Source organism: Microcaecilia unicolor, chromosome 3, assembly GCF_901765095.1.
Source record: "Microcaecilia unicolor chromosome 3, aMicUni1.1, whole genome shotgun sequence".
Classification (NCBI taxonomy): domain Eukaryota; kingdom Metazoa; phylum Chordata; class Amphibia; order Gymnophiona; family Siphonopidae; genus Microcaecilia; species Microcaecilia unicolor.
In genome coordinates this window covers 426392998-426408932 of record NC_044033.1, presented here as the reverse complement: position 1 = coordinate 426408932, position 15935 = coordinate 426392998, and the positions used below count along the sequence as shown (strand labels likewise).

General features: G+C 42.4%; 1 protein-coding gene and 1 long non-coding RNA gene across 2 annotated transcripts in view; one reads left to right on the top strand and one right to left on the bottom strand.

Annotated features, from left to right (window-relative positions):
* Window positions 1-2968: 2968 nt before the first annotated feature.
* On the bottom strand, window positions 2969-5428 carry LOC115467131. The gene is made up of 4 exons (XR_003941646.1): window positions 4610-5428; window positions 3863-4051; window positions 3705-3761; window positions 2969-3562 (listed from the first exon to the last, which is right to left on the bottom strand). It is a non-coding gene; the product is annotated as an uncharacterized LOC115467131 (long non-coding RNA).
* A 54-nt stretch (window positions 5429-5482) lies between these two features.
* Window positions 5483-15935, top strand: part of DDX1 (DEAD-box helicase 1) — a 223644-nt gene continuing 213191 nt past the window's right edge. Inside the window, exon 1 of the mRNA XM_030198848.1 lies at window positions 5483-5596. Coding sequence (XP_030054708.1) covers window positions 5581-5596 — 16 coding nt within the window. The 5' untranslated portion in view covers window positions 5483-5580. The remainder of the gene's footprint in view (window positions 5597-15935) is intronic.

The window sequence follows — 15935 nt, the reverse complement described above, 5'->3', positions numbered from 1 at the left end:
CTATTTGCGGGCTCAGTGTGGCTTACAATACATTGTGAATGATGGAAATACAATTTGTTGCAGTACGATTATGGGTTACATTGTGAAGAGTTATGGGAAGACAGAGTAAAGTCAGGATATCATTTGGGAATAAAACATCATTTAGGAAAGAACAATGGAATATAACAGTGGGGAATAGAGAGGGCGATAAAATAGTATCAAGGGAACATAAAGGTCTAAACAATTTTATCTTTGGTTAGAGTTTTAAGAGTGGTGAAGATACGGGGGAAGAGAATTCAGAAGAGAGTGTATTGATGCGTATCTATTAGTGTGTATGGACTTCATGTGTTTTGATTCTTGCAGTACATTTTCTCAAAGAGATGAGTCTTCAGTAGTTTGCGGAAGTCGGTTAATTCGTAGATCGTTTTCAGGTTGCGTGGTAATGTATTCCAGAATTGCGTGCTCATGTAAGCGAAGGTTGATCCGTGCAGTAAATAGACATTTATAGTGAGAGTGACAAAATGCAAGTGCAGATCATCAAATAGTATCTTACAAAAAAAATTTAAGTTGGCCACTACAACACTAAAGCAGTAATATTATGATTTTTCAGCATGTGGAAAAGGGCTTTTATAACATTATGCAGCCATACATACACATGTATCTAGGCATGCATGTCCAATATGTTTATATAAGTGCCATGCACAGACCTTCCCTGGGGTATAGTTTAGGTGAAGCAGGAGCAGAATTGTGATGTACTTGCATATTTTATAAAATATGGGAGTACATGCAGGTATAAACTTGTATGTGAGAATTTGTGCATTTTGGGGAATAGTTCTGGATTCCTATTTTATAAACGCACATAGGTGCCTATGTCGTCTTTACAAAATATGTGCCTTTTTGGACTTTCTGCCTAGGTGTACTGTTATAAAGTTAATCTCTAAATATAGATGTTCTGAGGGCTCGAATACAAAGAAGATCCCTCTCCCAAAGAGCTTAAAGCACAATTCTATAAATTGGTGCATAAAAGATAGGTACTAATTGTGTGCATAAGTTATAGAAGCGTGTGATTGGTGCCACAAATTGGCATTTAGCCACAGGTTAGGTGCTATTCTATAACATACAAGCCAAAATCACTTAGCACATGACTTAAAAAAAAACAAACAAACTTTATTGACAAAACCAAACAGCACAAGACAAAATTTGCTGTAAATATTACAAAGCTCAACAGGTTGTCTATATCAACTTTAGCTTACCACTTCTCGTACATTTATGGCCCTGTTTACTAAGGTGCACTAGCATTTTTAGCGTGTGCTAAAAATTAGTGCACGCTAATGCTAGAGACACCCATAGGAATACATGGATGTTTCTAATGTTAGTGTGCGCTAAAAACTCTAGTGCATCTACAGAGTGGCTTAGTAAACATTGCCCTTAGTATACGTAGTGCATATGTTTGGAGGAGGCACATGTGGGTGGAGAGTGGGGGAGGGGGGCAAGGGTGTGTCTCTGAGTTACATGTATAACTTATAGAATAAGTTATGCCTACTTCATGGCATGCTTAGGCACTAACAGTTATGACTGCCATTGACTTGCATAACTGCTGTTGCCTAATTTTAGGCACACTTGCTCACTTAAACACATATTCTGTAACAGAATTTTGGCACCCAGTTGCCGTTATAGAATTAGTGCTACATGCATAGCATTGGAGCACCTAAGTCTTGGCACCAATTTATAGAATTGCCACCTTATAGTCTAAGAAATGATAACATGGATAAGATGTAGGTGGGTTGGTGCTTAAGAAAGGCTTACAGCAAGAGCAATACTTAAATGTACAATGAAGTGAATTCAGAGAAAGGTCTTGCAGTATGACTATTATAACAGTGTTTTATTATAAGAAATACATAGTCTTTCACGTGCAGAATTTACTCCCTATTAGAAAAATAAAACTTTGTACTCATACTGTACATTATACAAATAAACTATTTAAATAAGAAGATACTCTGTTCTGCCACAAAATTTATGTATACATATATGTATAAACAATCTAATCACTCAGGCAACAAACTATAATGTCATTATTACTTTAAAAAAATCCACTTTGTTAAATTTGTGCCAAACACATAGGGATTTGTTTACTTAGTTGTGCGGCACTGCCGACACAGCCCATTCAAAATATTTGGCACATATTTAACAAACTGGATTTTTTTTACATATATGTATATCCATATATATCTATATATGTGGAGGCGTATTTTTCAAAGCACTCAAACTTACAAAGTTGCATAGTAACCTATGGAACTTTGTAAGTCTAAGTGCTTTAAAAATGAGCCCCATAGTCACACAACGTATTATACATATATTTAATAATATACATTTGCTTATACATGTATATATATTATGTCTATATACATAAATACATACATTTGGAAAGGTACATGTAGATATATGAATGGATATAGTGATTTATTTTTAAATAAATGAAATAAGAGTTGTGGTTACAGAATGAACTTGTGTATTTTTGTCCCTATGTGCAGTAAACCCTTTCTTAGGATCGTGCATAATAGAAAATGTCTTTGTTTGCACGTAACTTTTATTTACTTCTTCTTTTGCCTTTGAGTAAAGCTTCTGTTCTCTTCTCTTGGGTATTATTATTTGTTCTAACCTATATGTCATTTCTGTTAAGCAGCCAGAAGTGACTTACTCTCAATAACCCAACATCCAATCCTCCCTTCCCCTCCCCTCCATCAACCTCTCCAGTCCCAAAACATGTACAGTATGTTCCATTCACATTTCTAACACATGTACAAGAATTTCATCAAAATCCCCTTCCCACTCTCTTCTTAGTACTAATGGAGAACTGAGGGCTGCATCTGTAAGCATATTCTCCAACTGCAGCTACATCTCTTAAGTCTTAGGTTGTAATTAAATAGGTCATTAGGCCTTTTAGGTTTCATTTCGTGTCTGCTGGTAAATGCTTGATGCATCTGGTCCCTGGAAACTCTGTGGATGATCAGAAGCTTAAGCTCATCAGGTTTTGAAATCATCAATGCAAGGCTCGCATCACAATGAGAGTCTTTTGAAAACAGCAACCTCTCTGACTACAGTGATCTCCAGGCTCTGCTGCCCTATAACTGTGCTTAAAATCTATTTCTAAGGTGTACTAGGCTTTATTTTTTCACACATCCATGTTTAATAAAACCTATTTATGGGTCTTAAGTGCTGGAAGTTATGAATACTATAATTAAAGATTCTATTTTATTTGTTTGTTCATTATTTTATCACACTGCTTAAAACCTGGCTTTTTGAGTAATCATTATACTGTTAAACTTTCTAAATGGTTAACGGTCAGTTTTGGGCCTTCTCTGTATTTTTCAAACTGCACATATAGTTGAATATATTTTCTGCATTTGTACTGGATGGAATTAAAAAAGCAAAAAAAAAAAACAGGAACTGAAGCATCTATCCCAGACTGTAGTCATTCAGAGTCCAGCACAAAACAATGTGCCAAATGTAAAAATAAAGTAGTGCTGTCCCTTCTCATATGATTTGTTGCAATAACACACAAGTGTTACCAGCTAGATACCTCCTGAAACAGAAAAAAGCATCAGATTAGTTTTGCTGTAATACAGAAATTGAAGAATGAAGTTACAATAAAAACAAATTGTACTGGCAGTGGACAAGTGAGTGTATATCAGCCTATGCTGAGAAATGCTCTAATGCTGACTTACTCATTCATCCTCTCCCTCGGTGTGATGGAGAATGAACTGCAGTGCACCTCCGTTTAGCTGTGAAAGGAGAACAGGAAACAGAAGTTCGAAGGTCAGCTTCGGAATCATTAATGTATTTGAGTCATCATCTGACAATCCCATACTACACTGCAGCTTACAATGTCATGTGATGTGACCACCCAAAATCTGCTACTTTCATCTCGATACCGGCCGTCTGGGTAAACTTGAAGTATAAGAGGCATGGGTGTGTTTCTGATGTATGGCCTTGATGCATGTCGGGGCAGAGTTGGCTCCTGAAGTGGCACCTCAGTCTGTCTCACCCGCAGCTCTACAGTGGTTTCAGGCCCCTAGGTTAAAACATAATAGTCAACCTTGCTGAATGTGTGATTCAGTTCAGTTTGAGCAAAAGTATACCAAAATGGCTGATGAGATCTGAAACAAAATTCTTGTTTTGTGTCAAGCAGATCATTTGGATCTTAACAAATGCAGTGCTCTAAAAATTCTTAAAACCTGATGTTAGGAATAGATTTGAAGTAAGTAGGGAAAAGTCCTTTCTCTGTTGGATACAAATCATCAAACCTGTCTTCAATCATTATTACAAACAAAAGGTCTAATGAGGTTCGCAACAAATGGATAAAGGTGACATCTTTGTGTGAACAGTAAGAAAGAAAGAATAATAAATATACACAATTCAGAGTCCTTCAGAATCTAGTTTCAACAATTGGACAGGTGTCATTTTCCATGTTCTAATTTACTCAATGAAACACATAAAGTCAGATTAAAGTTTTGGCTGATCAGAATGAAGAAAATACGAGTCTTTATTAAAAATGATGATTATATTGTGCTTAAAAGGGGTCAGTTTTTTTTAGATGTGGTACAGTAACCTCATGTGCAACAGAGCTTACCTCAGTTAAGATGGCCTCCCAGGCCCTCCCATTCTCGTCCCTGTAGCACCATTGATGGTGGAACCATAGGCGGGAAGGTAAACCTGCTCCATACCCCTCCATTGGTTGTTGCTCTGACATTATTCATTCAGGGACTGATTTTGGCTTATTGCACATGTGCAATAAATTATAAACTCTATTTCACCATCTGGAGGAAAGTGTCTGCAAGTGCAACCTACTACTGTGAATTTCTGTGTTGATGTACCACAGTATCATTAACTGTTGTTTTATGTTGTTGTGCAACCTTGAGAAGGCCAACAGGACATTTTGTGTTTTCAGTTTTCACATGTAATACTGATTTCTCAGTTATGCTAGTCTCAGTAGGTAGGACTATCTTATGCTTTTTCCTTACAAAATTGTTTATTTTAGCAGAAACCAACATCTGTTCTGTAACTACCTTTGTACTATATTCCCACTCCACTCTCAAGGAGTTATATCGCTCCAACAGCTGATGATTGGTTTATACTTATTAATCCTTTAATTTTCCAAACAAAGAATTTATCTGCAGAAATGACATCAAGATATCCTTACCCCCCCCCCCCCCCCCTTTAATCTCTAAGCTATCAACCCCAATATACTTTTTCTTTATACATGAAGTCTGGACTGTTAGACTTCCAGTTTGAACTGCGAATGCAAAGGCTTAGGGCTCGGGCGGCTCAGCAGTCTCCTAAGGTAAGTAATCATCTGAGAGCACGGCACTCACTGCCGTGCCAGCTTTGCCGTGCTATGAGTGGCTGAAGTAGTAGCAAACAGTGCGCATGCGTGGATGTACACACAAATATACACACACACACACACACTCTCTTCCCCCACCCCCTCCCCCCTTATGCCGGGGGCAGCAGAAGAGTGTCTTCCTCTCGTAGTTACATCCGGGGCACTACAGACGCGCGCTCCTTTGTTTCCGGTGAGGGGAACGCGAATAGTGGGTAGATATGGCGGCTTTCTCAGGTAAGAAAAGGCATGGCAGTCCGTTCTCCTGCCGCGAACTGGGTGTTAGTGAGGGGAAAAAAAACCAAATAACGTATTCCATTCCCCTTCCCTTGCTTGTGCTCTTCATCCGCCGGGCTACAGTGGTTGTTGAACACCAGGCCTTTTTCTCCTCTCCACTGTAAACGTGGACTTGATGGCTCAAGCTTCAGTCCCCGTGTAGGGGGGGAGCGTTGCTGCGTCAGCGCCTCCGCTTTTGTAGCTGGCTGTGTTGCGAAGAACACAGTGGAACTTTTTTTTTGTTGCGCCCAACCGTAGTAGCCGAATTCGCCGTAGGGAATGAGTATTGCTCTTTCAGTATCTGATGTCAGCTGGTGACATCATTATGCGACAGCTGACCGCCGGTGCTGTAAGCTACAGAAAGCTCCTCCCGTCGGCTGGCTATGGGTACAATTTGGAGGCAGAGTCGCAGTGCTGTGATGTACAATTGTGACTTGTATCAGAAGTAAAATAACATTGTTTTCAGTAAAAATGTTTGTGCTTTGAGCCAGGAGTACAACAACTCTATTACTACTCATTGCACGTAGCGCTGTACGCGTTATATGCAGGTACTTTTCTCTTTCCCTAGTGGTTTACAATCTAAGTCGTTTTTTTTGTACTTGGGGCAATGAAAGGTTTTAAGGGACTTGCCCAGGGTCACAAAGAGCTGCTGTACCGTTTGGGAAATTTAAGACATAGGTCCATAATAAAAACTAAACTTTGATATGTGTGAAATAAGGTCGATTATTTTTTTTTATTATTGTTATAAAGGAAATATGAAAAAGTTGCTGGTGGTGAGTAAATTAATGTAATTGCTGTAAAAGAGGATACTACAGTTTCTAGAATGCAGTGGACTATAGGATCCAAGGCAGTATGGTTTCAGTAGTGGTAGGTCTTGTCAGAAGAATTTGGTCAGTTGCTTTGGATTACCAAAGTGTTGGATCAGGGGGGAGTGATAAATAGGTGTACAAGCAGGGGGATGCAGGCACGCTCCATGATGCCATTCTCACATTGGCTGTGTGCTTTAGCTCTCCCTACTGTCACTACTCTTCTCTTCCCCTCCCCTAATTTCTTCAGTCCTGCAGGGTGCATGTGTTTTCTTCTTTGCCACAGATAATCCTCAGAAGGAAACTGAAATTTAAAAAAAGCACCAAATAACAGCTGTGTTTGTGGACGAACTCTGCACAGACAGTCATTGGAGCCGACTCTGTGGGTGCTTGAGCCCCCCCTAATATTGAGAAAATTCCTTGTATCTGTCCAGGGAAGGGTTATTTCCATTGGGCTTAGCGCCCCCATTAATCTTGAAAAGTTGGCTCCTATGCAGACAGTGAATGCAATACCTCCTCCTCAAACCCTGACAGGCCCAGGTCTCTCAATACCAGAGGATTACACAAAACATGACAACTTTTCTCACTATGGAGCTGGAGGCAGTTCTCATTTCAGGCAGAGGTCAGTGTTGGCAGATCTCAGGCCCCCATAAATTTGGGACTGCAGCTTTATCCCTATTCCTCTTGAGTTTGGCAAGACAAAAGCAAAGAAAAAAAATCCCCTGATAGGGCTGATTAGTCACAGTTGCAGCAGGGAGAGATTCAAGAGTATGATGCTTCATACAGGTTAGGAGAATTGGTTCTTCTCAGACTGAAGAACGAACTTGGAAAAATCGAGCTGGGTCTTTCAGCAAAGCCCAGCATCTTGTTTCCAACAGTGGCCAATCCAGGTTACAAGTACCTGGCAAGATTCCAAAACAGTATAATACATTTTATGCTGCTTATCCTAGAAATAAGCAGTGTCTTTTCCCCATCCATTTTAATAATGGCTTATGGACTTTTAGGAAGCTATCCAAACCTCTTTTAAACCTCGCTAAGCTAACTGCTTTTAGTACATTCTTTGTGAACGAATTCTAGAGTTTAATTACACGTTGGGTGAAGAAATATTTTCTCTGATTTGTTTTAAATTTACTACTTTGTAGCTTCATTGCGTGGCCTCTAGTCATAGTATTTTTGGAAAGAGTAAACAAGCGATTCACGTTTACCCGTTCCACGCCACTCATTTATTTTATAAATCTCTATCATATCTCCCCTCAGCCGTCTTTTCTCCAAGCTGAAGAGCCCTAGCTGCTTTAGCCTTTCCTTTATAGGGATGTTGTCCCATACTCTTTATCATTTTTGTCGCCCTTCTCTGTACCCTTTCTAATTCCACTATTTATTTTGAGATGTGGTGACCAGAATTGCACATAGTATTCAAGGGTAAAGCAGTACTAATGAGTGCAGACAAGTAGTAATATTCTATGTAAACGAGCAAGGAGGCTTAATCTTGCAAACTTCCATAACCTCAAAGCATTACGTGTTCATTCATGTGTTTCTACAGCCCTGGATAAGATACTCGGCTCTTTTTTTTTTTTTTTGTTACATTTGTACCCCGCGCTTTCCCACTCATGGCAGGCTCAATGTGGCTTACATGGGGCAATGGAGGGTTAAGTGACTTGCCCAGAGTCACAAGGAGCTGCCTGTGCTTGAAGTGGGAATCAAACTCAGTTCCTCAGTTCCCCAGGACCAAAGTCTACCACCCTAACCACTAGGCCACTCCTCCACTCTTGATCTAGAGGCTCAAAGGATGTGCAGAGTTGCATAACTTCTCTTCCAGCTTGGGACTTCTCAGAGCTGAGCCATTCCCTCTTATGTAAGAAGTGAGGCATATTTTGTTGAATGTGTGTTCAGGTGAGAAATTGCCAATGTTAGGAGTTTAGTGCCAGCTAATGGTAATATTAGGGTGAGGTCACCACATGGGAGGTTCTGCCACACTCAGTCCCTTCAAAGCAGTTGGATTCATTGGACACTGTTGTTGGTGGGGGGGGGGGGGGGGTGTAAATGTGAAGGCCTAGAATATGTGGGTCCAGTGCTGATAATGCATAGTACTAAGAAAGCCATAATTACAGACAGTAAGGTGTGGAGACATTTTTTCCTTCTGTGTATTACAACAAAGACCATTTAGTAACCAGCACACAAGGATAAGCACCCCTTTCACCCCTCCATTTTTCATGTAAGGTAATTGAAAGGCAATGAGTCATCCAATTCACTGTTCTCAAAATGTGTGATTTAAAGAAGTCATTTGCAGATAAGCTGGGTGCTTAAGGTTTTCCCATCTGTTGAGAACTAATTGCCATGTGAAGGGATGAAGGGGATGGACACGGGGAGGAGGTGATAGGCAATCCTGGTAGGCCCAAAGCATTGGAGAAAAACATACTGTAAGAATAAGACCCTGACCTTTTGAACTGGGATAAGAAGTTTCTACTGAGCACGTGCTTAATTAAAAAGCAGGAAACTGAAATGTGGAGGAGTGGCCTAGTGGTTAGGGTGGTGGACTTTGGTCCTGGGGAACTGAGGAACTGAGTTCGATTCCCACTTCAGGCACAGGCAGCTCCTTGTGACTCTGGGCAAGTCACTTAACCCTCCATTGCCCCATGTAAGCCGCATTGAGCCTGCCATGAGTGGGAAAGCGCGGGGTACAAATGTAACAAAAATAAAAAATACAAATAAAATCTTTTAGGAAATGTATTTTTTTATATACTTCTTGCGGTTATGCCTAAAGATTATGCCAAATGATGTTATTCCTGAAGCAATTTTTGTGCCTTGGGCTAATGCAATCGGTATATAAGTTACCTGATCTGTAAGGCAAAGGAGAACACTGAAAGTCTCTCTGTCGGTCTCCGTTGATGGAGAAATATGTTTCCAAATTATCCTGCTTTTATTTGCTGCTACTAATTTCTTATTGTTCATAATCTTGGGTAAGAATAAACTTTACTAACGTGAGAAGATTCTTTTGTTTGTAGTTTTTTTTTTGTTACTTACCAGGTCGGTAGTTCCAAGAAATTCAGTTGGGGAATTTGTTTGTTTGAGGAGGGGCTGGGTCCTGGTTCTGAGACCCGCCAGGCTCAAACAACACGCCTGTCTCTTTCTGTCCCTGGTAGAGCGTGGGAATGGTGGCCATTTTACAAAATGCCACAGAGAGAAGGTGTCACAAAACGCCTTTCCACCCTCCTGGGGTTACCCCATGGCCATTTTAGAGGGTCTATCCCCAGCACAACTCAGGACCGCCTACACCTGCTGCTTGTCCTCTACACTAGCACCCTCCTCCCACCGATTGGGTCACAACAGTCTCTGGGCAAGTCTTCCACTCTCAAATTATCCCCAGTGATTTCTAGGTTACTGGAGCCACACTCCTAGTGGTCCCACAGTTCCCAGAAAGCACTCACAGACCCAACAGACAAACTACCAGGATTCTTTATCAGTCCAGACAAGCAGGGCAAACAAATGATTCCGTTTATTCTCATAAAAATATTGAATAGTGGACAGAGAAAGTTTAATCAGCAAACAATAACAGATAACTGAAATATGAATCAATTATAACACTAACTAAACATTTGTATACTTTCTGAAAAGTACCTGGGAAGATCAGGACATATAGCTGCTTACAAATGATCAAATGTAACTGTTTACACGGCCTTACCAAAGAGATCTGTCTCTCTCTCCTTCATGGCTAAGGCTGGATCAGAAGCCAGTACTCTCCAAATGAAAATGAGCTCCTGGGCCAATCGGAGCCCAGAACACGAAAATTTCAAACATATACTGCTTCTTTATTCCTGTTTGAGTACTAAAACTAAAGAAAATAAGATTAATTTCTCTGTAACACCTTTATAGCAAAGAAACACCACCTGCTGGCCAGATAGGAGAAATACACTTCAGGACATAATTAAGACAGAAAAATATCTAATACATACAGGCTTAACACACTGTTCCTTCACAGAAGGCCACATGGTTGGCGGTTCCTGCGCTTTCCCCAAGGGAGGATTTGGGGCTTCACCAGCATACAGTTTCTCTTTTCTCATTGGAGGAGATGTTCTCATCTGAGTTTGTTCTTCTGCTTCACCAGGCCTTTCTGCTGAAGCAGGACATGTCCATGAGTTGGTAGTTCATCATCTGCAACTCTTAGGATGGGCGATCAGTTTCAACAAGAGCACTTTGACACCTTCTCACTCCTTGGAGTATCTCTTAGTGATCTTTGACACTGACCAGAGGAAGCTGTTCTGCCGAAGTGCAGAGATGGAAGCCCTGGTAGCAGGTTCACCTGCACCTTCTTCAGAGCCAGCCTTAAGTATGGGATTATGTTCAGGTGTTGGGCTCCATGACAGCGGCAATGGAAACAATCCCTTAGTAACATATTTATCCACTTCAGAGGTTGCTTTTTTCCCTGATGGTTGCTGTTCTCCCAGGATTATAGTGTTCGCCTGCTGTTGTCCTTGGGAGGCCAGAAGCAGTTTGAGATGGTGGATGTTGGAGCACAACCTCAGCAAGGGTGTCCTGTTCCTGTGATGCATTGGGAGGTGGTTACAACGGATGCCAGCCTCTCTGGATGGTGTTGCATATCAGAGCTATGTAGCATAAGGTGGAGGTAAAGTGGTCAATCAATCTTCTGGAATTTGGGACAGTCTGGTTGGCCCTGCAGGTCTTCCCCTCTCCTTTTGTAGCTCAGATTCTGTCTCTTCTCTAGTTGGGAGTTCAGAAAGTGCCGGCATTGGTGGCTGGAGGCACCCCATTGACTTCCTCGCTCCTGAGGCAGCACGAGGAGCAAGGGTGGGCTGCTTTGGCTGTGGATTTCTTTGACTGGTGGGTCTTCAGCATCCCCACCTCCTAAGGTATGATATCTAATATGTGTGTGTGTTGGGGGGGGGGGAGGGTAGAGAGGAAATGCTCCTTCCCCTTCATCCCCTCCCTCATGGACTGCTTGCTATGCCCTGCCTTTAATTGCAATTACAATCTTTAATCAAAATGCAGCCCTAATTGTAAGTGGTATATTTAAAAAAACACAAACTTGTAAGATTATTTGTTTTTGCTTTGTGCTTAAGATTGCTTGCTGAAAGGTGAATATCCTTCCCAGTTCCAGGTCTATGGTAGTTTGGAACCGGTTTTCTTTCTGGATCTGTCAGTTTGTGTATATTGAGGGAAAGATTAATGGTACACTATTCTGTCCCTGCTGCTACAAAAGATCCTAACAAAATAATGGTGTCACCAGCATGTTTTACTATAAGGTTGGTGTTGGCAGGTGATGTGTGTTATAGAACAAAGCACATTAGTATTGAGTGCAAAAAGTTCCATTTTGGTCTTGGACCATAAAACCTACCACATGCTTGCAGTGTTCCATCAGTGTTTGTTTTCAAATGCTGTTCTGCACTTTGTATGACTTTTCATCACTGATTTTCTTTCCAATTTACTCCAAATATACCAGCCTTGTTTGTGGAGTAATTTTGAAATTGTTGAACTGTCAATATTTTCCCCAGTCTTAGTCAAAGACCATTGTATTTCTTTTAAAGTAATTTGAGGCCTCGGTGACTTCTATTAGCAAATTCCTTATTCTTGCTACTGACTTTGGAGGGATGGCCTGGTCAAGGTAGTGTCTTGGTGTGTCACTGTTTCCACTTTGCAGTGATGGACCTGACAGTGCCCCCATAGATATTCAGATAAGTATAAGTTGGCACATGATACCATAGGAAGCCAGGGGTTACAGATATATTCCAGCTGACAGCCGTAGAAGCCTGCCCACCTGCAAGACATCACTTGTCACTTGTTTTCCTAGTTAGCGTTTGTTTCTTTTTTTTTTTCTCATTAGGTCTCCACCATCATGGGTAGTTGAGCATGAACTATCATCCAGGCCACCCCCACCTCTTACCATCAAGATCTTTAGTTATCTAAACAGGTACCAAAACTGACAAGACTATAACCTCATCATCTGGTCTCCTAGGAAACCATGGCCTTATTGAATAGTACCATTAGCTACCATCAACCTGTGGAGTAGAAGAGTAGCCTAATGACTAGTGCAGTGGGTTAACCTGGGGAACTGGGTTCAATCCTTACTGTGGATCCTTGTGACCCTGAGCAAGTTACTTAACTCTCCATTGCTCCAGGTACAAAACTTAAATTGTGAGCCCACTAGGGACAGAGAAAATACCTACAGATATATATTAAAACCACTGTGCTTGTATAATAGAAAGGTAGTATATCACATTTATGATTCTTTACCCCCCCCCCTTTTTTTTTTAAACTCTATCAGCAAACCAGTTGTGTTTGGGGAGGAGTTGTAGCCTGCATGTGCCAACTCAGCTACTTTATGGCCTGCTGTGTTCCTAGGTTGTGTTTCTTTCTGCCCCCCATGTACTTAAGATACCTGTGTAGTAATGCTAAATAGTACTTGTGACTTAATGATGTTGTACATGGGTAATGTGGGTTTGGGGCCATCCATAATTGCATTTACATTTTCTTTTTCTGTCTCTTGATCTATATCTATAGAAACAAATATATATATTCACCCCCCCCCCCCACCCCTTAAAGGGATGATATCTACTATAATAAAACGCAGCCTCAACGTTCTGAGGACACTGACGTCGCTGAAGTCACTCACACACCGGTTCGTGGTTTCATGGTGGTGAAGCCACACAACATCTTCATGCCCCGCCCTCGCGTCACACGTGATGACGTCGAGGGCGCAACACGAAAACAACGCTAATAAACGCACGGTTTCCCTACTCCTCCCTTTCCAAAAAATCCCAGCCGCCCAGGACGTCCACATCAACCCGGCCCCTTTCCCCACATAGCCCCGCCCCTTAGAAGTTACCGCCCCGCCCACGGTACCACACACACCCTCAGCAACGTCCCTCCCCCCTGTCACCTCCCCTCCCCTTCCCTTACGCCTGTCTCCCTGGTGGTCTAGAGGTACCTGTTCGGTGGGGGCAGGAAAGAAAGAGCCCCCTCTTTCCTGCCCGTAGCGGTGGTGGTAGCATCCTTGCTACATCGTGTGGGAGTCCGGCTCTCGGCGTTTCAAAATGGCCGCCGAGAGTTCAAGCTGCATCGCGAGACTTCAACTCTCGGCGGCCATTTTGAAACGCCGAGAGCCGGACTCCCACACGATGTAGCAAGAATGCTACCACCACCGCTACGGGCAGGAAAGAGGGGGCTCTTTCTTTCCTGCCCCCACCGAACAGGTACCTCTAGACCACCAGGGAGACACGCGTAAGGGGAGGGGAAGGGAGTCCCCTGCCCGCTAGCGCCCGTTTCATCGCCGCCAGAAACTGGCCATTTTTACTAGTATGGTAATAAAGTACATGGATGGAGTCAGTCCAGAGGGCAGTTACTAAAATGGTCAGTGGTCTTCGTCAGGAAGTGTTTCAGGACATACTTAAAGATCTCAATATATATTCTTTGGAAGAAAAGAGAGAGGGGAGATATGATACATTTAAATTCTTATATAACATAAATGCACAGAAGGTGAGTATCCTTCAGTTGAATCTCTGGAACGAGTGGGCATAGGATGAAGGTGAATGGGATAAACTCAGAAGTAACCTGAGTAAATACTTATTAATAGAAAGGGTGGTGCATTCGTGGAACCAGTGGCGTAGCCAAGGGTGGGCCCAGGCCCGCCCAGTAGCAGCAAACCTATAATGTGGCTGGCAGGGATTCCCAAGCCCCACCAGCTGAAAACTCCCAACAACTGTCCCTCCTGCATACCTTGTAAATAGCAGATCTTCACCTGCAAAAGCAGCAACTGATACATAACTTGCACTGGCCCCACAGCCTTCCCTCTGACATATTCCCGCCTATGCAGAAACAGGAAGTTGCATCAGTGGGAAGGCTGTAGGGCCAACATGAGCAGTGTGTATTAGTTGCTGCTTGCTGCTGGTGAAAATCTGCTATTTAAAAGATATGCTGGAGAGGGGGGATGTTTGAAAAACTATATTGCATGCAGGTGAGAGAAGGAGAGACCAAATCACCTGTGGGACAGGGCGGGGTTTTGCCCACCCAACTTGGGCCCAGGCCCACCCATAATTAGGTATCTGGCTACGCCCCTGCGTGGAACAGCCTCCCAGTGGAAGTGGTGGAGATGAAAGCAGTATCTGAATTCAAGAGAGCTTGGGACAAGTACATAGGATTTCTAAGGGAGTAATAGGGAGAGTAGGTGGCACGGATGGGCAGACTGGATAGGCCATATGGTCATCTGCCTACATTTAAATTTTTCTGTATTTCTAAGTTGAAATGCTGTTATAGCCTTCCTCCAAACTGACCTTCCTTAGCATCCTTCCGGACCGGCCCAGGATTGGACTGAAGGGTTGTGCTCGCCTTCCAGCAGGTGGAGACTGAGAAAAAACTGACTCTAGAGAGCCAATAGGAGCCCTACATAAGTAATGCCATACTGGGAAAAGACCAAGGGTCCATCGAGCCCAGCATCTTGTCCACGACAGCGGCCAATCCAGGCCAAGGGCACCTGGCAAGCTTCCCAAACGTACAAACATTCTATACATGTTATTCCTGGGATTTTGGATTTTTCCAAGTCCGTTTAGTAGCGGTTTATGGACTTGTCCTTTAGGAAACCGTCCAACCCCTTTTTAAACTCTGCTAAGCTAACCGCCTTCACCACATTTTCTGGCAATGAATTCCAGAGTTTAATTGCACGTTGGGTGAAGAAACATTTTTTCCGATTTGTTTTAAATTTACTACACTGTAGTTTAATCGCATGCCCCCTAGTCCTAGTATTTTTAGAAAGCGTGAACAGACGCTTCACATCCACCTGTTCCACTCCACTCATTATTTTATATACTTCTATCATGTCTCCCCTCAGCCGTCTCTTCTCCAAGCTGAATAGCCCTAGCCTCCTTAGTCTTTCTTCATAGGGAAGTCGTCCCATCCCCGCTATCATTTTAGTCGCCCTTCGCTGCACCTTTTCCAATTCTACTATATCTTTCTTAAGATGCGGCGACCAGAATTGAACACAATACTCAAGGTGCGGTCGCACCATGGAGCGATACAACAGCATTATAACATCCTCACACCTGTTTTCCATACCTTTCCTAATAATACCCAACATTCTATTCGCTTTCCTAGCCGCAGCAGCACACTGAGCAGAAGGTTTCAGTGTGTTATCGACGACGACACCCAGATCCCTTTCTTGGTCCGTAACTCCTAACGTGGAACCTTGCATGACGTAGCTATAATTCGGGTTCTTTTTTCCCATATGCATCACCTTGCACTTGCTCACATTAAACGTCATCTGCCATTTAGCCTCCCAGTCTCGTAAGGTCCTCTTGTAATTTTTCACAATCCTGTCGCGAGTTAACGACTTTGAATAACTTTGTGTCATCAGCAAATTTAATTACCTCGCTAGTTACTCCCATCTCTAAATCATTTATAAATATATTAAAAAGCAGCGGTCCTAGCACAGACCCCTGAGGAACCCCACTAACTACCCTTCTTCATTGTGAATACTGCCCATTTAACCC